Source organism: Miniopterus schreibersii (assembly GCF_964146895.1).
Source record: "Miniopterus schreibersii genome assembly, chromosome: 14".
Taxonomy (NCBI): domain Eukaryota; kingdom Metazoa; phylum Chordata; class Mammalia; order Chiroptera; family Miniopteridae; genus Miniopterus; species Miniopterus schreibersii.
In genome coordinates, this window is record NC_138114.1 from 17676434 (window position 1) to 17699197 (window position 22764).

Consider the following 22764-nt stretch of genomic DNA (forward strand, 5'->3'; position numbering starts at 1 on the left):
TGTCAGTATTTTTACAGCTACTTTTATTTTCTCTCTGTACCACACATTGTGAGTTAGGTCTAATATCTTGCCCTGATAAGACTAAGTTAGCTCTCAGGATACGTTAGTTTAACAAGGAGATATGTAAAAGACAAACTCTGATTTAATTTCTTGCAAATCCCTTTATACTCTCTAGCTCAAGTTTGCTATAACTTGAGGCTTAAAGGGTCTCTGGCTGTAGAATCAGACTGAAAATACTGTATATGGTAGAATTTCCATGGTGATACAAAGCTCCTTTGATGTTGTAAATGCAGCCTTGGTAATGATTCTGTAAAAAGTGTACAAAACAGTGCTTTTTTGTTTCGTATATTTTGGAGAATGAGGGGAAAAATTTTGAGTGATACATTGTTGCTCAGAATATTGATTTAGGCATGATTTTTATTTTTATTTTTTTATTATTATTTTTCAAAGAATAGTTTATTGATTTTTAGAGAGGAAGGGAGAAGAGAGTAGCATTGATGTGAGAGCACAACATCAATTGGCTGCCTCCTGCAGGCCCCTTATTGAGGATCAAGCCCCCAACCGAGGCATGTGCCCTGGCTGGGAATCGAACCAGCAACCTCTCAGCACATGGGATGACGTTCAACCAACTGAGCCACACCAGCCAGGGCTAGGCATGGTTTTTAAAAGCCATCAGTCAGCACTTCTGAATCTGACCTTCCAGATCGGTCATGAAAGTACAGAAAACTGTTAAAGACTGATATTTTTCTTCGATTTCCTGATGGCTTTGCAATTCTAAAATCAATGACATGTTAGTGATACCTTTGAAATACTTGGCCATCTCCAGAATTTTCCTATCATCAGGTATCTTTAACTTTACATTTTAAGTTAATTTTAAACTGGCCACAAGAAAAAGGAAATCATAAATAAATCATGAAGATTTGATCTTTCCCCAGTGGAAATTTTTCCTCGATCTATCATTCTTACAGTCTTATCAACCATTCTTTAGTCAAACACAGGTGCTTCTCAACTTATGAATGACCTGTGTACCAATGTATCAAAAATTCATAGATCAGTTATTTGGAATTCAAAATGCAGCAATAATTTTTTACTCAAACACATACCAGAATATTTAACTTAGAAATAGTTGAATGCAATACAGTAAAATGAAAAGTATTGTGGAGAAGATAATTGTGGATTTATAGTTCAGTGTTTACTTTCTACCTACTCTTTAGCTGCAGCAGCCTGTGAATGTAGACCTCTAGTAGTATCAAGTGTTTCAACAAATGCCAAGTACATACTACATACTAGTCAACATTTCTTTCAAGTTTACCAGGAGCCAGACACTATTCTAAGTACTTTACGTACATTATTTCATTTAATCTTCACAATGCTAGAGGTTGGTGTTATAATTACCCACAGTTAACAGATGAGGGAACCGAGGCACAGAGAGGTTAAGTAACTTGCCTGTGGTCTCACACATAATAAAAGAGGAGCTGAGATTTGATTCTGGGCAGGCTGCCTCTGGATTCTACTCTTAACTATTAACTTACACTGACTTTCCAAGAGTTGTGCTAAATGCTTAAGGTACAAAAATGAACAAAACATTGTCCCTGCTTCCAGGAAGCTTATAAAAGTGAATTGAATGAACCAGAAATTCTTGTACAGTGTTCTAAGTACATTACTAGAGATATTTGGATGGTGCAGTGAGACTATAAAGGGGGGCATGTAAATCAGTCTGTGAAGTAGAGGGCAAGAGACTGCTCAGGGAAATTCTCCGAGAGGTGGCAATATTTGAGTCAGCTCTAACTCTGATATTCATTCTATCTAATGAATGGTTGGTTAATTTTCCTTTGCTATTTGTTCTAGTTGTAGGACGGATGAGAAGAGACAAGGGAGCAGTAACACTGGGACTAGAACCAGGAGAGGGTGACAGATAAAATGACTTTTCTTATCAAGTGTGTCCCATGCCAGGCTTAAGTTAATGTGTCTCCTAGGTGTTTTCATATCATTCTCAATTATGGGCCTGTGGAGATCATTAAGAAACAGATGGAGAGCAGAGGGCAGGAATAGAGAAGATAAACTTTCCCCAGATTTCTCTAAGAGCTAGCTGGGCCTATAGGCAGACAGATTTGGCCTCTAAATCAGACTTAGAATAAAGGTTAATAAATAAATGACATGTAGGCTATCTGAATGGGTCTTTTAATTTTTATCCCTCTTACAGCCACCTTGAGCTGCAGATGCCTTTCAGAATTACAGTCTTTGGAGTTTGTGGATGTTTTACAATAAAGAAAGGAGCTTTAAAGAATGACAGTTGTGCTAATGAGTGGAAGGAAGCTTGTTTGTTCTTTTTTCCATTCTTTTAACTAATTTAGCCTCAACTAATTCTGGTGGATCTAATTTTGTTTCTTTCTTTCTTAGAGAAAAAGAGTTTTAGAAAATAGCTTTAGCCTCGAGCCTGCCATACAGTTTTAGGAGCCTAGGGAATCTAGACAGTGTCTTAGGAACCAGATCCAGCTTTGCACTACTTTGTGAATAAATAATGCATTACAGCCTGTTGAATTCAGACTGGGAAGATGCTACTTTAGAAGGTCATATATTATATCAAGTTATTATGCTGTGAATTCAGTTAACGGCACATTAATGATTTTTTGTCAAGTCTCTTTCACTTCTTATTTTTCTTACTATGATAGGATGCCTTTTCTCCCTCCCACCCACACTCTCACTGTTTTGTATTAGTTTGCCACAACATTAGCATCAAAGTCTTTTCTTATTTAAGCTCTTTGGACTACAGAAATATAAACTACTTCAATGAATTGTTAGCATGTTTAAAAAGCATCTTTAAATAAAGTGATGCCAAAAAAATTTGGAGGATGGGGGTGCCCCTTTTCTTCATCAGTCTCCTTGAGATCTGGTAGCCTAGCTCCTTAGCAGAAAAATAAACAAAACCCCAAAAATGTAAAACTTAGTTACTTTTTCGACTAATAAATTAAACTTATGGAGTGGAGTTTTTAGGTATGTGTCATGCATTGTGTTAGATACTGAATATATACAAACGCAAGTAGACCCTGGCTCCTGAATTTAAAGAGTCGTGCTCAGACTGGGAAGTCAGACAGTTATTGCAGTACAGAAAGAAAAGCTCAGTGATGGCAGTGTGCACGGAATAGCTACGCAGCAAATATTGTCAAAAGAACAGTCAGTATACAGTACTGTTATTTGAATTTCTTTAAAAATCTATCTGAATTTTAATTTTACTTCTTTGACCCTGGGAGCCTTAATTTCCTCCTGTGTACAACCGAGATGATATCTGCCTCACTGAGCTGTAGGGAGGACTTCCTGAGGTGAGAAAGCTCAGTGCCTGGCACCCGTCACGCACTCCGGGAGGGTCTGTTCCTTTTGTCACTCACGATCACCTTTTTGTGTTTTGGGCTCTCAGCCCTGGATGCTCCACAGAGCACCCTCCCAGAGGCTGCGCTTGTTTCGCTGTCAGAGAGGAAGTAAGGGGAGAATCGGGGATCTGTGCCTCCTGACATCTCTGTCCAGTGGCCCACGATGCTTTTTGTAGCTCTGTAGCCTTTAATGTTTGAAAGGACTGCAGAGTATTGCCAGCCTTAAGTCATTATGTTGAGCAGCTTTTTAATCCCAAATCAGTGATTTCTAGTATATCCAACTAGAAGAGTAAGGGAGGCGTATTGAATTCACTGTGCTAGACAGTATCACTCAGTAAAATGTTTGATAATATTTTTCAAATTCCCATGTAGATGCATCTGTGGAGCATGATGCCAGAAATTAAGGAACTGACATAGTTCCCTTGACTGTAGGATTAGCCACTTTCTCTTTATTGGACATCATCTATAGAACAATTAATAAAAATGTATTGCTGTCATAATTGCTAAGAATATTAATATACTATTTTACTTCTAATATAGAAATTTTTTCACGGATTTTCTGTGCTATTAAGGTTGGCAGAGTGCAGACTGAGAAATTCTGGAAGCATCTCATTTGCTGTAGTGGAATTACCTTGCCTTCTGGTGGTTTTTATTGTTGTGGTGGTAATTGTTTCTGTCTCTCTCTCTCTCTCTCTCTCGCTAACAAAACGACATTTGGGATAAATCACTGTTAATAAGAGTAATTTAACAATTACTCTTGTCCAAGTTAACATGCCTTATGCTCTGGCTTGGTGTTGGTGTTGCCACCGCTGCCAGTAAGATTCCTGCTCAGACTCTAGTGGTTCTTCAAAGTAGCAGGACAGTTTCTAACCCATTCCCTTCACATTTGGAGCATTACAACTCTGTATTAGTGAGCTATTACTGCATAAGAAATTACCCCAAAATTTAGCAGCTTAATACAACAAGCATTTCTTACAGCACACAGTTTCTAAGGGACGAGTCCAGGAGCAGCCTTGCTGGGTGGGTGGCTGTGGCTCTCTCGTGAGGCTGTAGTCGCGCTGCCAGCCAGCACTGCAGTCCCCTAATCTAAGCCTCACTGAGCTGGAGGACCCTCTTCACAGCTCCCTCACATGGCTGTGGGCAGGAGGGTTAGGTCCCTACTCTGTGCACTGCTTCACAGGACTCCTTCCTGCACAGCAAGTGACCCAAGAGAGACAGTGTGACCAATGTGGAAACCACACTGTCTTATAACCTAACCTCGGAAGTGACATACCATCACTTCTGCCGTATTCTCCTGGGCCATTGTGGGAGGGACTGCACATGAGTGTGAATATTAGATTGGGGGCCGTCTGTGTACAGGCTACCACATGTACACACTCACCGCCTTCGACAGGGCTGTCATCTCTGGAGGGCTGTGTCAGGAATAGTTCCAGTGACTTGTTATCTCCAGTAGTGCTGTCTCGTGGACCAGCACCATCCTTCCCTTTCCCAGAAACTGGCACTGCAGCAGCCATCCCACCACTTTGTGGGATGATTTTTTCCCAGATGCCTCATTGCCTTTTTTATCACCCGGCACTGCTTAGAGTCCCCACAGCCCTCCCCACGTTTCATTAGCCTCCCGTCTAGTGAACAGAGAGTGGCAGCCTCCTTCCCAGAAGACTCTTGCTTCCTAATGGTATTCAAGCCCCGCATGGCAGCGGTTTCTCTCCGCCTTCCCCGACACCCAGCTGCATGCCGTATGGTTCAAACTGTGTGGTCCATTTCCTCTCCAGAGAAATGGGCCCGACTCTGCGGCTTTTAACTGATGAGGAAGGCCCTGCTGAACCTCTAGGTGCGGGGCAGACGGGGTCAGTGGGGGAAAAGACATCTGTAATACTCTCAACAATAAAGATAAATTTTTTTTTTTAAATATCTTTATTGATTTCAGAGAGAGGAAAGGAGAGGGAGAGAGAGAGAGAGAGAGAGAAACATCAATGGGAGAGTCATTGATCGGCTGCAGCCCGCAACTCAGGCATGTGCCCTGACCGGGAATCGAACCCCGATTGCCTGGATCCTAGGTCAACGCTCAACCGCTGAGCCATGCCTGGCCGGGCAAGATAAATTTTTAAAAAGATATAAATGACACAACTAACAGATGGATACCAAATGAAATATAGTCATGATTACTAAAAAAATAAAAGTAAAAAAATAAATCTCTAGGAGTCAATTTTTTTTTTTTGAGGGGTAGGCCTTAGCCCCTTTTCTGCTATATATAATGGTTTATTGCTCCCAGTAGCGACAGAAGTACTGAACATTTTAAATAGATGTTGTGTGGTCCGGCCGGTGTGGCTCAGTGGATTGAGTGTTGTCCCATGCACCAAGAGGTCACTGGTTCAATTCCCGGTCAGGGCACGTGCCCAGGTTGCGCACTTGATCCCTAGTGTGGGGCGTGCAGGAGGCAGCTAATCGATGTTTCTCTCATCAATGTTTCTATCTCTCTCTCCCTCTCCCTTCCTCTCTCTAAAATCAATAAAAAAAAATTAAAAAATAAACAAACAGATTTTATGTTACAGTCAAAACAATGTGGTGTGTCTTAGTTTCTAAACTTATAATTTGTTCTATCAATTTAAGGGAAATGTTTGTTACGATCACTTTGAAATTCGGTATCCATTATGAGAGTAGTTTGTAGGTTTTTATCTGTGATATTTTATAATCAACTTGGGAAATTCCCACTGTGACATAACAATAGTGTGTTAAAAATTTAACAGATTACTTTTTTACTTAAGATTTATAGACTTCACTCTCACAGATGCATAGACTATGTAACACTTGGACAGTATATCCAAGTGATGCCTTCTGGGTGTTTGAAATTTTTTATTTCTTTGATCTAATGAATTTTGAACTTTTAAGCAGAAAGTAGTTACTATTTGGTTATCCTCTTACATAATTTCCAATTATTCACTTAGGTGTGAACTTTTATCTTACTCATCTGTGATATTAACTAAAGAAATGGGATTAAACTCTGCTGTCCATCAGGAATTCCCGTATTAGCTTAAATAAAAATAGACTTTTCAGAGAACCAGCATTTCTTGTTAAGTAAATGTGTATCACATTGAATTTGATTGAGACTAATTTTTAAATTTGCATCTAAATTGATGCTGGGATTTTTAATATAGGTTGGCTTACTGATTTTTGTCTTATTTTGGCTTCAAAGGAGACTTTTTCTCTGCTCTACCAGGAAAAGTTAATTAAAACTCTCCTGGTATAAGATCCCGACAGATTGTCTTAAAGAATATTGTCGTATATTCTTGTGCTAACTGTGGATTTGAATTAAGTTTTATAGTTTACTTTTAATATGTATCTTTATTCTCTGACAGGGTTATGGTAGCTTGGGGGACAATCTCTTTGGTTTTTCTCACTTGTGAGTATGAATAATCTCAAATGTGATGTTAATGTGGTTTTGCATTCAATATATGCCAAAAATAATAATAAGTTGTGCAGTTGGTTGATCCGGTGAGTATACTAAGTCCATTTATTTGAAACATGCAATCATTAGCTCACCAAAGCTAATCAGATTTTATAAATACTTTGTCAATTGTGCCCAGGAGCCTGTTCTGCCTAGTGAACATAGTTAACTTCCAACTGGCATAATGGGGCATACATAGCCTTCCAGTCCTTTCTCAACCCAAGTTGTAGCGGTCATCCAAAAAGACTCCCTTTCCCCCTCAGGTTTTTCAGAGGTCACCACATCTGTCTGCCAGAGGGTTCAACAGACCAGATCACCAGAGCAAAGGAAAAGGAATGTGATTGTAGTGAATGAACAGTGCTAGGCTGTAATTAGTATGTGTCAACCCTAGTTACTAGATAGCTTCAGGTATTTGAAATACCTGGCCTCTATCTGCCAGTATTGGCTGGTAAATACGTGACAGAAGTATGTGCAGTTTTCCTTATTATGTTAACCATGGTGGCATAATTTTAGTGTATTCAGTTGGTTGGCTGTGATCTATAATATTGATTCACTTCTCTTTGCCTCCATGCTGGAAATGTGATAATTTGACCTTGTGTTTATGTGGATGTCTTCCCTGGTATCGCAAAGGCATGGACAGCATATGTCCTCCCTAGATAATTTGAGGTTATTGTTGCCTCTGAGCCAGAGGGGAAGAGGTGGGTATTTGGATTGTAGTAAAGGGATAGAAATGAAAGTGAACAATTAATATTAATGTATTTGTCTTCTGTGTTACATCTAGCTCTTTAAATCAAATACCCTTAAAAGTAGGGGATCTGTACTGTCTTTGGGAGCTACAGGAGATTTATAAGAGCAGCTTCCTTAATAGTTGCCACTGCCTCATTGCCTTGTATTGGCCTTTCACATTGATGTGATCATTAGCTCACCAAAGCTAATCAGATTTTATAAATACTTTGTCAGCTGTGCCCAGAAGCCTATTCTGCCTAGTGAACATAATTAACTTCCAGGTGTTGCAAGTCTACCAGGACCCCAAGAAGTGAAAATATTAAAAGCAATTTAAAGATTTAAGGAAGTGTAATTTCAAACATAAAAGCATTTTGCTAGCACCAGCAAGACAAAGATCTGCCAGGCAGAAATGAGTTTCATTTAATTTAGGGTTAGCAGTGCGAAAGCCCAGCAGCCACAGGCTTTGCTAGTAGCTAGGGTCACATTTGGAGAACTGTGTGTAAAGCAGAAAAGAACCTGTTAGGCACAGATGTCTTCATCGTACCCATTCCCACAGTCATTGTCAGTAACATTTCATCTGGCCACTTCTTTCCATCTCTGTCACTATTCGTCTAAACTAGTTATCATTTGCCAGGATCACTTCACTTGCCTCCTAACTAGTCTCACTATAACCACTCTTGCCCACCTACCTCATTGTTCTTAAAGACTTGATTAAACTCGTGCTCATAGGCTCTGTATAATTCCCCCTCTGCCTCCTCCTCTAGGTTCACCTCCTACCAGTCACTCTACCCCCTTGGAGCCTCTGCACTGTTGTTCCTTTGCCTGGACACTCTTCCTCTTTTCTCTCCCCTAGTTACCTCCTTCATCTCCCTCAGCGCTCAGGTAAACTTCACTCAGTCAAGTAAGCCTTCTCTGCTTTGCTGTCTTCCCACCACAAATGAGACCACATTTTAATGTAACAGATTTCCGAAGTACTCTGTACTTTTCCTTCAAATCACTTAATTACATAACCATTGGATTGCTTGTTAAATACCTGTCTCCAAACACTCCTTCAGAACTTTGAGAGCGTATGTTGGGCTCATCATTTTTTCCTTAGTGCCTAGCACAATACCTGACACAAAACAGATGCTCAGGAAATAGTGTGGAATTAGTAACTTTCATCAGCTGTAAACAAAGCCTGATAAAGGCACACACATGCACACACCCTCTCCTAAGTGGCATCATTACGGGTTAGTGTTTAGGCACCTCTTGGGATATCTGCTCAACTTCCAACCATTCCCTCTTCTCCAGGATTTGTCCCACACTACCTCTCAAACACAGGTGTGGGCTTCTGGAAGCCATTCTTGTACTTTGTGCCTCTCCCTTGCTTTTCTTCCCATCACCTTTCCCTTCCCCTCCATTAGCTAATTGGATCAGGAGTGGACACCCAGCCCAGGATGGACCAATCAGACTTTGAAATTTGGACTAGGGACAGTTGGCCTCTTCTGGTAGTTGAACTATAGCATGTGAACTCCAGAGCCCTGCTGAAGCAAGCCCTACTCTATGGGGTCAGCCACTGCACAGCAGATGTTCCATGGTGGTTGCTGCCAGTCCTCACAGTCAAACAGCCTGGGGATAAATCCTTCCCATTGACATGTCAACAATAAAAGCTCAACTACAACAGGAGGATGCACACAGCCCACATGGGGTGTGACATGTACTGGGGGTACCCAGATTGGGTGACTGGGGAGGCTGCGCCACTGGGCTCCACTGGACACTTACTAAATAAGGCCACTCTACCAAGACTGGGATATGTAGTGGCTCTACCTAATGCATACAGACAAACACAAGGAAGCAGCCATGTTGAGGAGACAAAGAATTGTGTCCCAAATGAAAAAACAAAACAATACTCCAGAGAAAAAAAACCAACAAAATAGAGACAAGCAAACTACCTGATGCAGAGTTTAAAACACTGGTTATAAGGATGCTCCATGAACTTAGGGGAAGAGTAGTTGAACTTAGAACTTCAACAAAGAGATAGGAAACGGCAATATGGAGATAGAAAACATAAAAAATAACCAATCAGAAATGAGGAATACAGTAACTAAAATGAAGACTGTATTACTGGCAATCAACAGTAGACCACTGTAGATGAAGCTGAGAGTCAAATCAGCAATTTGGAAGATAAGGAAGCAGGAAACGCCCAATTGGAACAGCAAAAAGAAAAAAAGAATCCAAAAAACTGAGGATTGTGTGAGAGCCTCTGGGACAACTTCAAGTGTACTAACATTCTCATCATAGGGGTACTGGAAGGTGAAGGGACAAAGCAAGGAATTGAAAACCTATTTGAAAAAATGACAGAAAACTTCTCTAGCCTGTTGAAGGAAGTAAACTTACAAGTCCAGGACGTGAAGAGAGTCCCAAGCAAGATGAACCCAAAGAGGCCCACACCAAGACACATCAGAAGTTAAATGCCAAAGGTTAAGACAAAGAGATAATCTTAAAAGCAGCAAGAGATAGAAGATAAGTGAATTAAAAAGCTGTGGTACACTTACACAATGGAATACTATATGGCTGTAAAAAAGAAGGAACTCTCACCCTTTGCAACAGCATGGATGGGTCTGGAGATTATTGTGCTAAGCGAAATAAGCCAGTCAGAGAAAGACAAGCATCATATGATCTCACTCATATGTGGAATCTAATGAACAAAATAAACTAATGAACAAAATAGAACCAGAGGCATAGATATATGGAACAGACTGACAGATGTCAGAGGGGAGCGGGGTGGGGCAACTTGGCAAAGGAAGGACAAGAGATTAGTTAAAGAACATATATGCATAGCCCATGGACATAGACAATTGTGTGGTGAGGGCCAAGGGAGTGGGATCAGGGACTGCGTAGAGGTTTCCAAGGGGTGGGGGGACATCAGCAATAGTGTAAACAATAAAAAAATTTTAATTAAAAAAAAGCAAGAGAAAAGCAGTTAGTTTATCTACAGGGAAGGTCCCATAAGACTATCAGCTGATTTCTCAACAGAAACTTTGTAGGCCAGAAGGCATTGGCAAGAAATATTCAAAATGATGAAAATCATGGACCTACAACCAAGATGACTCTACCCCAGCAAAGCTATCATTTAGAATCTAGGGATAAAGAGCTTCCCAGATAAGAAAAAGCTAAAGTAGTTCATCACCACCAAACCAGTATTATCTGAAATGTTAAATGGTCTTTTTTAAGGAGGGGAAAAAAAGATAAAAAATATGAACAATAAAATGGTAATATATACATATCTATTAACAATTGAATCTTAAAAACAAAATAAACGAACAAGCAGAACAAGAACACACTCACAGATACAGAGAACATTTTGGCAGTTGCCAGATGGGAGAGTGGTGTGCAGGGAACAGTGAAAAAGGTGAAGGGATTAAGAATTGCAGATTGGTTGTTACAGAACAGTCCTGGCGATTTAAAGTACAGCACAGAAAATACAGTCAGTAATATTCTAATAACTGTGTATGGTGTCAGATGGGTGGAAAATTTATTGGGATAATCACTTAGTAAGTTATGTAATATCTAATCACTGGGTGTACACCTGAAACTAATATAATGTATGTCAACTGTAATTGAAAAATGACCCCGGCCAGGCGTGGCTCAGCGGTTGAGCATCAACCTAGGATCCAGGAGATCGGGGTTCGATTCCCAGTCAGGGCACATGCCCGGGTTGTGAGCTCGATCCCCAGTAGGGGGGCATGCAGGATGCAGCCGATCAATGACTCTCTCATCATTGATGTTTCTCTCTCGTCCTCCCCCTCTCCCTTCCTCTCTCTGAAATCAATAAAGATACATTAAAAATAAAAATTTTAAAAAATAAAAATTGAAATTGAAGTAATGGGAACTCCTATACATAGCTGATAGAAATATTAGTGTGATTCTTGTGGAAAGTAATTGGGTACTGTCTCAGTAAGCCAGCAGCTCCACTTCTAGACTTTTGCTCCTGTTTCACCAGGACACTAATCCAAGAGTGTTCACAATAGCATTGTTCATAATAACAAAAAGCTGACAGTAGCTCAAATATTTATTTATAGGAGAACTGATAAGTAGTGACATTTTCAAACAACAGAAATCTTCAACAGAGTAAAATTGAAAGAAACATGCTTAAATGTATCAACATGGATGAATCTTAGAAATACAAGGTTGATTGGAAAAAGCAAATTGCAGAATATATCCAGTATGATACTATTTTATAAAGTTCAAAAGCAAATGGAGATAAACAGTATATTGCTTTGGGACCCAAACATGCGTTTTAAACTAATAATAAACAAATAAGTCAATAGAAAAAGAAATCCAGGTGGTGGTTACCTCTTAGGGAAAGGGGGGGCGGTGAGCTTCAGCCACTGTGCTAATGTTTCCTCTCTCAGGTTAAGTGATAGGTTCATGGTGTCATTTTTTTATGCTTCATAACTTGTCTATTGTGTATATTATTTTTGTATATTTCAAATATTTCATAATAATATTAAAGAGCCTATGGGTTTTTATTTCAGAATTTTATTTTTAGAGATCAATCCAAAAATAATGATGAAAAAATAAGTACGGCCCCGGTCAGTGTGGCTCAGGTGGTGGAGCATCATCCGATGCACCAAAAGATCTCTGGTTTCACTCCCGCTCGGGGACATGCCCGGGTTGTGGGCTCAGTCCTCAGTGGAGGGCATGCAGGAGGCAGCCTATTGATGTTTCCCTCATATCGATGTTACCCCCTCTCCCCTTCCCCTCCTCTCTCTAAAAATCAATAAAAACATTAAAAAAAAAAAAAGTACAGAAAAAGATTATCCCAGTGGTAGTATTTATTTATTTATTTATTTATTTATTTATTTATTTTTAAACTTGTTTATTTGAGAGAGAGACAGAGAAAGAGAAACATCGATTTGTTATTCCACTTAGTTGTGCAGTCATTGGTTGCTTCTTGTACGTGCCCTGACTGGGGATCGAACCTGCAACCTTGGCGTATCGGGCATGGTAGTATTCATTATAACCAAAAATTGAAACAACCTAGATTAACCATTTTAACCTAGATTAACCTAGATTTAAAACAACCATCTTTTAAATATCCTGCTTAGTTCAAGAAAGGATTTTAAGAACCCCTTAAAAAATATATTCAGTGAGACAAAAGTAAATTAAAACTTACTGAGAAATTAAAGTTAAGAGAAGGAAGAAGGTAAAGAAAGCCAGGAGTGAGGTTGTTATGAAAAATTTAAATCATAAAGCCTTCTGTTCTTTTTTTTTTAAGTGTTAAATTTTATTGCAGAGCACATTAATAAATAATCACACATAAAACCACCTAAATATTTACAAAGATAAAGTCTTCTGTTCTTATTAGAGGTAGAACACACTTGCCTCTAAGCTTCCAGTAACCAGGATTAAAAAGGGAAACATGATCCATGGGACCTTCAGGGGAAGAGCAGTCAACTGTTTGGATTGATACCAGAGAGAAATTTCTCCCCAGATTAACTGTCTGGGCAACTTATTTAACTTCTCTTTGCCTGTTTTCTTGCCTATAAAATGGAATAATAATGGTGCCTGTTGTAGAGCCTTGTGAGAATTCAATAAAATAAGTTCCTAGGACAGTGTCCGGCAGGTAGTAAGCACTCAAATAGGTTACTGATGAGCCGTAATGAATGACATTCTTTTTTTTCTTTTTTTTTAAATATATCTTTATTGATTTCAGAGAAAGGGAACGAGAGGGAGAGAGAGAAACATCAATGATGAGAGAGTCATTAATAGGCCGCCTCCTGCATGCCCCCGACTAAGGATCGAGCCCGCAACCCAGGCATGTGCCCTGACCGGGAATCGAGCCCCGATCGCCTGGATCCTAGGTCCACTCTCAACCTCTGAGCCACGGCCAGCCGGGCGACATTCTTAAGAGTATCCTTGCAGAAATCAGGATCGTAGAAGCAGATATTAAGGAAGAAATGGAAAGGTAGTTCTTGCCTTGGTAGAAAAGCCTCTCAACAAAGGACAGAGCGTTGTGAATTAGTTTTCTAGTGTCTTCCCTGTGTTCAGTCAGTCCATATTTATTGAGCACCTCCTTGATGCAGGTTTTGTGTCTGATAATAATACATGGCCGGGGTGCAGGACTTATGAAGTTGGTATTCTGCTCCAGCCAACTCTTAAGTAGTTTAATCTTGAAATTACTCTGTGTTGAATAATCAATAAAATTAGTTGCATTTCCTTTTTTCTGCTCTTCGAATGTGAAAGTAGTATTCTGCGCGCAAAGACTTGGCAAGAGCAGTGATGAAAAGGAGTGAGAAGTGGTAACCGAACTTAATTAAGACCCGCTCAGAACAGAATAATCAGCTGAGGCGTTTGGCTTCCTAGGAAGCAATAACATGTTGGTAAAAATATTAATTGCTACATGTAACTACGCACAAAACTGTGCTAATTTCTTTACATATATATTCTCTCATTTACTCCTTACCACACTTTGAGATTGGGAATATCATCTTCAGTCTTTTGTGGGAAGATTTTGAAGCCTTGGAGTGAGTGAGCCACTTGCCTAGTCAGAGCCGCATGTGTAGGGTCAAGCCAGACTTCAGACCCAGGCCTTGCTGATTCTAAAGCCCATATTGTTAATCACTTTAATGTGTTACCTCTCATGGGAAAAAAACAAAACTGATCAAACCTTGAAACCCTTTGTTCCAGTTCTAAAATGTTTTCCCCCGCCCTGCCAGGCGTGGCTCAGCGGTTGAGCGTTGACCTAGGATCCCGGCGATTGGGGTTCAATTCCCGGTCAGGGCACATGCCCCGGTTGCGGACTCGATCCCCAGTTGGGGGGGGCGTGCAGGAAGCAGCCGATAAATGACTCTCTCATCACTGATGTTTCTATCTCTCTCTCCCTCTCCTTTCCTCTCTCTGAAATCAATAAAGATATATTTTTTAAAAGATAAAATAAATTAATTAAATTAAATGTTTTCCCCTGACACCCTCAGTCAGACGTACCCTGGTTTGTGTTATTTATAGTGTAACAAGTTTAGTCAGTCTTGTTAGCTTCCTGGTTTTGACTCTCAGACTGAGAAGTTAGCCTTTTCCTGGTCTAACTAACTAGGTGATTGGTAGTCATGTCATTTAGTAACTTGGTTTGATCATCAGCGTGAACTTTCTTATAAACAATTTTTAAATGGAAAGTGTCCTTGGATTTGAAGTAGAAAAGTCTGGCAGCTTAGTTTGGTCACCTATAGTCTTATGGTCCCAGACTCTAATGGATCGTTTTGTCCCAAAGTGAAGACACTGAACCATGCTTTCTCAATTCCAAATTACGAGCCTTTTTCCTTGGCTCATCAGCCAGCCAAAAGACAACCTTTTTAGTGTTGACAGTAAAGATACATCATTTATTTAGAGATCAAGAAAATTCAGGCTCCATGCAATTTGGCCTGGTGCTCTCCGACGTCCCCTGCCCATTGAAGACATATCTTCATATTCAAACGATGGTGTGTATGTCATGCTCACTGGATGGGCTTGTGTAGAGAACTTTGCCTGTAATCGTTTTTCTTTTTGATGGACAGAACAGAGGTTGCTCTGAGACTCCTGGTAATAGCAGCAGCGGCATGGTTAAGATCTCAAAAGCCAAATACTGTCAGGTTGAAAAGTAAAGATGTATTCAGCACCTGTAATCTCAGGCTTGAGGTTACTATGTGTTACTTGAATTGCACAGTTCAGAAACTAGAAAAAGCCTGTCAGGAAAATTATTATTCTGAAATGCTTGTAAGAGGGCAGGATTTACTCCGGGGGATAGACAAAGTCTCCCCCAAAATTTACATTTGTTGGAATGTATTAACCTCAAAAGTCTTTAATAAATCAAGACCCACTTGCAGACACTGATTTCTTTTTCCTTTTACTATTTTTCTAATCTCGTGTTGGCCTTTGCCCATAATTCATGTTTTCTCCACTTCCTGGCCTCCCATCTTCCTTAAATCATTTCACTAGGTCAGCCATGTTCTACTTTTTCCATCTCATGGCACACAAACTAATTACTAAAACTCTGCGGTGCACCAAAAATTATGTTTTGCCAATCTAACCAAAAAATAGGTGTAACTTTGATTCATTCGCACCGGATGGCTATTGTTGTTGGCTGCTGTCATTGTTTTGGGTGACTCTCTATGGGAAAAGAGGTCAGAGCCCCTGGCTAGTCAGGTACTGCATGTTTTAAACATTCTTTCAGCACACCCGTTGAAAAACGCTGATCTAGATAGATGCAGACCATCTGTCCTCCCAAAAGGCTGTTTCTTCTCTCAACAAGGGGTGGGGGTGGGAGCAAGAGGCAAAGCTCGGACAGAAGGCCAGGAAAAATCTTGCGGGCAGTTTTTTGGCTCCTCTTTGGCCCCCTGTGCCTGCCCTGCAGTCCCCTGGGGAACGACAGAGAGACAGCAGCTTGTATCCATCTGAGAAAGCAGCAGGGCTGCAGGAGAGAAAATGCTGGGTTTCTCCTCTTAGACACAGAAAAGCCATGCAGTGGTTAGTGGTGCTCTAGAACCGGGAGTGTTTGTGCCCTAGTGTCAGATAGAATGGAATCTTTCATTGTCGTCGAAGTGGAACATAAAGAGGCTTTATCAGTGTTTGACTATGCAAAATACAAGCCAGTCATTTGAACAGCTTCCAAATGTATAATTAGAAGCTTTCTACATTGTGGTAATTTTGTAATAACCTTTGTCTTTTCCCAAAGACCCTCTCAAGACCGTGGGGATTACATGCATATGGTGCTCCAGGAATACACCCACAGGATTGTGTAGGCTTAAGATACACCCTCCGCCTCTAGGGCCACATGATGCCTAGCTGTTGCCCTTGAAAATTTAGCCCTAATGAAGGCCTTTGAGAAACTACCCTTGAATCTGCCTGGCCTTAGTGTAGTAGGTCTTCAGTTAACAAATGTTGAATGAATAGCACGTTAGTTCAAATCAGGAGAGAAAGAGTTCTCCCCTGCCTCCTCCAGCCATGTTTAAGACCTCAGAAATAAGGCAGCCTTGCCTCAAAAGAGCCTAAAGTCCTAAAAGGGGAGGTGTTGCCCAAAATCAAATTACAGAGGAGGTAGTAAACTTTGAAGTGAGCCATACTATAAGGAGCTGAATTTTATAGTCTTTTTTAAGTGAGGAGAAAGTGAGAGAGAGAAACATCGATTTGTTGTCCCACTCATTTATGCATCCATTGGTTGGTTCCTGTATGTGTCCTGACCAGAGATCAAACCCACAACCTTGGCGTATGGGGACGATGCTCTAACCAACTGAGCTAACTGACCAGGGCTGAAGTTTATAGTCTTTAAGCCCTTTCAGGTTCCAACCACATCCAAATAATAACAACTAACTCTAATAGAAAAAGACAAGTCTCAGTTTTCAGTGAACATTAGTAAAAAAGCTAACTTGAGTATGGCATTATTACATGGGGGTCTCCACTGCAAATTATCTTTTCTGTCTTTGAAACATAACAGGTGAGACTTTATGCCCCTATGGAGAACAGACGAATACGGGCCTTTCATAAGCCTTGAGCAAGCTGCTACTGCTGCTGCTGCTGCTGCCAATGTTATAAACAAGAAACATTTCAACCTTGAATCTGTCTTGTGGGATAAAGCTTAAAACGCATCTAATTCAAATATATGAGATTTCTCCTCAGCTGTGACATCTCCCAGATAAGGTTGAAATGAGTGCCCTCAATTGTTGAAGCCTGGCCTGGAGAGCAGAACCACAGCCTTGTTCCACTTGCCTTAAAGAAGCCCATAGAAGAACTGTGCCTCTCCAGCTTGTGCCCAAGTATCACATTTCACTGATACCTGATTCAAACATTGCACAACGTATGCCCGTTAGCACAGAAATGTTCAGGCCTCCATTTTGTTTCAAGGTGGTAAATTGAATTATAAATCAAACTTAAACTGAATCCTGAAAACTTCTGGTGTTGTCAGAAGTTAATCAGCTCTGCAGAAGTGATGGTATGACAAACTTAAAATACTGAGTGGCTGAGTTAAAAAAGAGGCTTTCACTTGATATTGATGGTGTTGATCTCTTTGGAAATTGTTTTGCCTCTCACTTTAAATATGACTAAGCCCCATGGCAGTGTCAGTCTTTCCAAAACAACATAGTGCTGTTCTATAGGATGAATATGTGCCACTGCTTAGAAGGATGAAACAGTGTGATACTGAGATACAGTCCTTGGTTCCAGACAGAGCTGAGTTAGCATCCCAGCTCTGCCACATGTAATTTCATGTTGCCTCAGTTTTCTCATCTGTAAAATGGAGCTGATAGTATCTACTCCTTAGAGTTGTTATAGTGACTAAGTGAAAAAACATACGGGTGAAGAACCTGGCCCATAGTAGATACTTAGTAAATGGCTGCTGTTGTTAAAATGCAGTTCTTGTGTATTGCTCACTGACAGTCTCACCAGTGAGGAAACAACTTACAAGCTAACTGAGGAAATGAGAATCGAAAGAGAATTTCACTCTTGACTACATACTTCCTTATTTTGTGTCTCATGTGTAAGTCTTATCTCCCTACTAGATGGTGAAGTCCCTAAGGACAGAAACTAAATCATCTTTCCTGTACCCTGCAAGACTAACACAGTGCTAGACAACTAGTAGACAGGAAATGTTTGTTGATATGACCTTACTAGCAATGTCTTATGTCTGTGTATACATACCCCTCTTAGGAGAACAGAATCATGTCTCACCACATAGAAATCTGAAAGTTTCCTGGTAACTGTTATTTTCCAGTAAAACCATGGGGAAATTTTACCATCTTCAAATCATTGTGCTTTCTAATTTGTTTCTGGGTCCAGTTTATTATCTATGCATTTATAAGTATTATTAACACTACAGCTGGCATTGAGATGACTTTCTGATCTCCATTTTTATATTAAAATCTTAATTTTCTAATATTACTAAGATTAGCTAGAGGTCCTTTATACTTAACCTTTTCATCTGCATATTTAAATATATTTAATGATTTTTCAGTAGCTTTATGGTAAGCATGTCTAATTAAGATATTCTATACTCTACGTTTTTTTCAAGTTCTACTGATGTCCTAGCATTTCATTACCATTGGGGGAAAACCTGAAATCCTTAAAGGCCTGAGTATATAACAATATTAAGTACAGACTGAAGAACTGATATGACTTTATATATGTATAATTGATTAAACATATAATAGATTTTATGTGTTCTCTGAGTAGCAGGGATATAGATGGCCCAAAGATTACTTATTACCAATAATATTACTCATGAATTAGAATGGAGTTTTAACATTGTTTTGATCCCTGCAAAGACGCTCCTGATCTGTAAGGTATATGAGATGTTACTGCAGCTATGCTTTATCTATGAGGAAATTGAGGCCCAAAGTATTTGGGTTACGCTCCTGATTACATAAACATTTAGTGGCAGAGCTGGAGAAGGGCCCACATCTTCTCTTTCTGATTAATTTTTTCAAACCTCAGTGAGAATTGTAGTTCAGAAATACAGTCCTGGCCATCAACTATTTTCTGCCATCCAACACAGTTGATCACCCCACATTCCATGTCAAAATACTTTCCATTTGACCCCAAGAACACTCTTTCTGCTTCCCTCTCAGTTTGAACGCAATGACCCTGTGGACGGGAGAATTACTGAGAGGCAGTTTGGGGGCATGCTGCTCGCCTACAGCGGGGTGCAGTCCAAGAAGCTGATGGCCATGCAGAAGCAGCTCAAGAAGCACTTCAAAGAGGGAAAGGTAAGTATCGTTGCCCAGGGGAAGGAAAAGAACCAAACCATGGAAAATACCATGGCATCACCCAAAGATTACAACTAATTCATCTCTGGTACCTGAAAAAATGAGCAGTGGAAGAGGAGGAGCGGGGAGCCCAGAATGGTTCTAGTTTTCCTAGTTGGGCAAAGGGTGACACCATGAACTAAGACTGAGAATTTAAAAAGAGAGGCTGGTTTATAGGGAAGGTAAAGAGTTCCGTTGTAGATATCTTGAGTTTAAGATGCCTGTGGCCATCCAAGTAGCAGGCATTTGGATATTTAAGTATTTTAGGGGATAAGATAGATTTGGGAATCGTCAACACCCAGTAAGAAGTAAAACAAGGGGAATGACTTAGATTACCCAGGGAGAGCATAATATAGCAAAGAACTGTGGCCCAAGGCAAAGTCCAGTGGCGCACTAACATTTAAGCACCTGGGGAAGGAAATCTTGAAACATATTTAGAGAAATACCTGGAGAAAGTAGTGAAATAGAAGCCAAGGAAGTAGAGGATTCAGGAACTGAGGTCTACAGCGTTGCATGTGACGGAGATGGCCCAGCAATGTGAGATGGTAAACATCCAGTAATGTAAGGTGGTTTTGGTTAAACAGTAGTCGTTGGTGACCTGTGGAGAGCTGTTTCATTAGAGTGGCCCGATGGAGGGCGTATTAAACGAGAAGTAAGGAAGCAGAGAGAGGAGGAGGAAAGGAAGAGGGCGGGAGCCCCAGAAGGGAAACAGCACATGTTGGAAACCCTCACGAGCTATGTAAGTCTGCCTGGGCTGCTGCAACAAAATACCACAGGCTAGGTGGCTTAAACAACAGAAATTAATTTTTCTCACAGTTCTGGAGGCTAGAAGTCCATGATCAAGATACTGGCAAATTAGGTTTGTAATGAGGGCTCTCCCTGGCCTGTAGACTCTGTCCTCCTGCTGTGTCCTCACATGGCCTTTCCTTGGCGTCTGCACAGAGAGGCAAGGAGGAGGGAGAGTGCCCACACTGGCTCTCTGATGTGTCTTCTTATAAGAACACTAATCGTATCAGACCAGGGCTCCCACCCCTAGGACCTTATTTAACCTTAATTATTTACTTAGAGCCCTCTCTCCTAATAAAACCACTAGGGGGTAGGACTTCAGTGTATAAGTTTTGAGGGGGACACAAACATTCATTCCATAACAGGAAGGAAAGAAATGTGGCATGTGTGAGGAACCGAAGAGGACTGTTGAGATTGGAACATACTAGCAAGGAGAATGGACAGCGACGAGGTCAGAGGGGGACGTGAGGGCCAGGACATGCAGGACCTTGTAGGCAGGGAATGAGTTTGGATTTTATTCACAGTGGAGTGGGAAGCTATTAAAGGGTTGTGAGCAGTGAAATGGTATGGTTGTACATATATTTAAAGAGATGACTCTGGCTACTTTATGAAAAATATTTTGGAAGGGAGTGAGCATAGAAGCAGAAAGACTGATACTAAGGTTGAGAATTCAGGAAGAAATGATTGAGCATCTTTTGAGCAGCATTGAGATTGGAGGCCATGGATTTGTAGTGGCACTAATCAACCCTACTCTAATGCCTTTCGACACTGGCTACACCTGGTGCAAGAAGAGGCAGATGGTAGAACTGAGTCAGCATCTGGGAGTTTGCCAGGGAGTAGGAAGGACACAATGAAGCAGAAATTAATTAGGAGGCCAGACCTCTTAAAGATCTCAGACATACACACGTGCACGCACACACACAGAGCAATGCCACCAAAGCCATATCATCTCATTCTCAGCCCAATACTCTTTCCACTGGACAATGATTACCAATTTGGCCATGATCAGGAAAGTGACCTGGCACCAAAAATGTCCCATGGGAGATTGCCAAGTTAGTGTGGTATGGGAGACATGGAGCTAGAAGACTTGGATTCAAGTCCTGCCTCAGAGGTTTCCTTGGACATTAGACAAATTGTTTAACCTTATTGGCCTCACGAATTGAGAAGCTTGTCCTACATGTGCATTATAAGGGCTCTGTGGCTTTAAAGATTCAATAACTGAAAATAAGAAATAGGATTGCTAGTACTGTACTTGTCTGTTTCCTTAGCTATTGGTCTTTGTGCAGGAAATCTTGCATGAATAGCATTGCCCCAAGTTGGGTGGAAAGCAATTCTTATCACCCAGACTTTTTCCTCCTTGTCTTGGATGTCAGGAAGCTGAAAGGACCTCAGAACCAGGCTGTGAACTGCAACTGAGGGCAGGCTGAGCTCTGAGAGAAAGTGTCAGCTTCTCTGAATTCAGTCCAGCCTGTCCCTAGAGCAGGTGTTCCCTTGGCTGTGAGGGAAAGCCTTGTTATTAATGGAAAGTGACAAGAGAACAATACTTATACACTACCCAGTACCAGCTCAGATCTGTTGGAAATTATAATTTCAGAAAATAGATTGCAAATGTTTAGGTGGATTTTTTAGTGCTGATGCTGGAAGCATAGTGTTTGCATTAGGAAACACTCCTTTCTTTTAACCAGATTTTTTTTAAATATGTCTTCATTGATTTCAGAGAGAAGAAGGGAGAGGGAGAGAGAGATAGAAACATCAATGATGAGAGGGTCATTGATCGGGTGCTTCCTGCACATCCCCCACTGGGGATCAAGCCTGCAACCCGGCATGTGCCCTGACCAGGAATCAAACCACGATCTCCTGCATCCTAGGTCAACGCTCAACCGCTGAGCCACACCAGCCGGGCAACCAGACTTATTTTTAAAGTTTGGCTCAGACATTGATTTGACCTTAAAATAATTATCTATCATGATAGGCTAATTCATGTTTTATTATGAATTTATATTTAAGAGCAATAAATTGGATGTTGGAGACATCTCCCTTGAAGGAATAGAGTATTTTAGCTTTGGCAGGAGTTAATTTAGGACCTGAAGACCTTTCAAAAGAGCTTTGAAGTAAAAGGACAAATTTGTCAGATGATGAAAATCTGGGGTACTGAATTACTTCTGGCCCAGAATTTCTGGCCTGCTTTAGCAAGGAGAATGAGATTGATTGTCCTCTCATGTTGGTTAAATAGTTTGTGAACATAGTAATTAGGTAAAATGAGAGTGAATGAAGGACCTTTGCTCCTGTAGTTACCAGTCCATCTCTCTAGGACCGTTTCCCATTAGAGGGGAATCACCATCTTTTCTAATTGCTTCTTTATTTCACTTTGGATTAATTGTTAGCATGAAAATGTAAGTTTTCATTTGGCTCATGTTAAACACTTTATTTGTGGGGTTCTGTACAAAATATCCAACCAGACCTACAAGATTGAAAGTCCTAGTGGTGTATTAAATAAATACCTATAGAATACTTAGTGACCATGCAGTGCCTCACAGGCATTTTTCTTTTTCTGTGTTTCTAACAGCCTTGTTAGATCTCATGTTGCGTTGGAAAATATAGAGACATAAAGAGACATTGATGACCCACCCAGAGTCCGGACTGAAATCCAGCACTTCCTATTCCAGACCTTGTCCTTCCCATGGCAAAG

The 22764-nt window shown here is 40.6% G+C and overlaps 1 protein-coding gene across 2 annotated transcripts in view; it reads left to right on the forward strand.

The window, feature by feature from the left end:
* The window catches only part of MICU1 (mitochondrial calcium uptake 1), a 142964-nt gene that overhangs the window by 93623 nt on the left and 26577 nt on the right, over positions 1-22764 (forward strand). For both annotated transcript variants that reach the window (XM_081158566.1, XM_081158567.1), the window contains one exon: positions 19113-19250. In XM_081158566.1, the coding sequence (XP_081014692.1) occupies positions 19113-19250 (138 nt within the window). The remainder of the gene's footprint in view (positions 1-19112; positions 19251-22764) is intronic.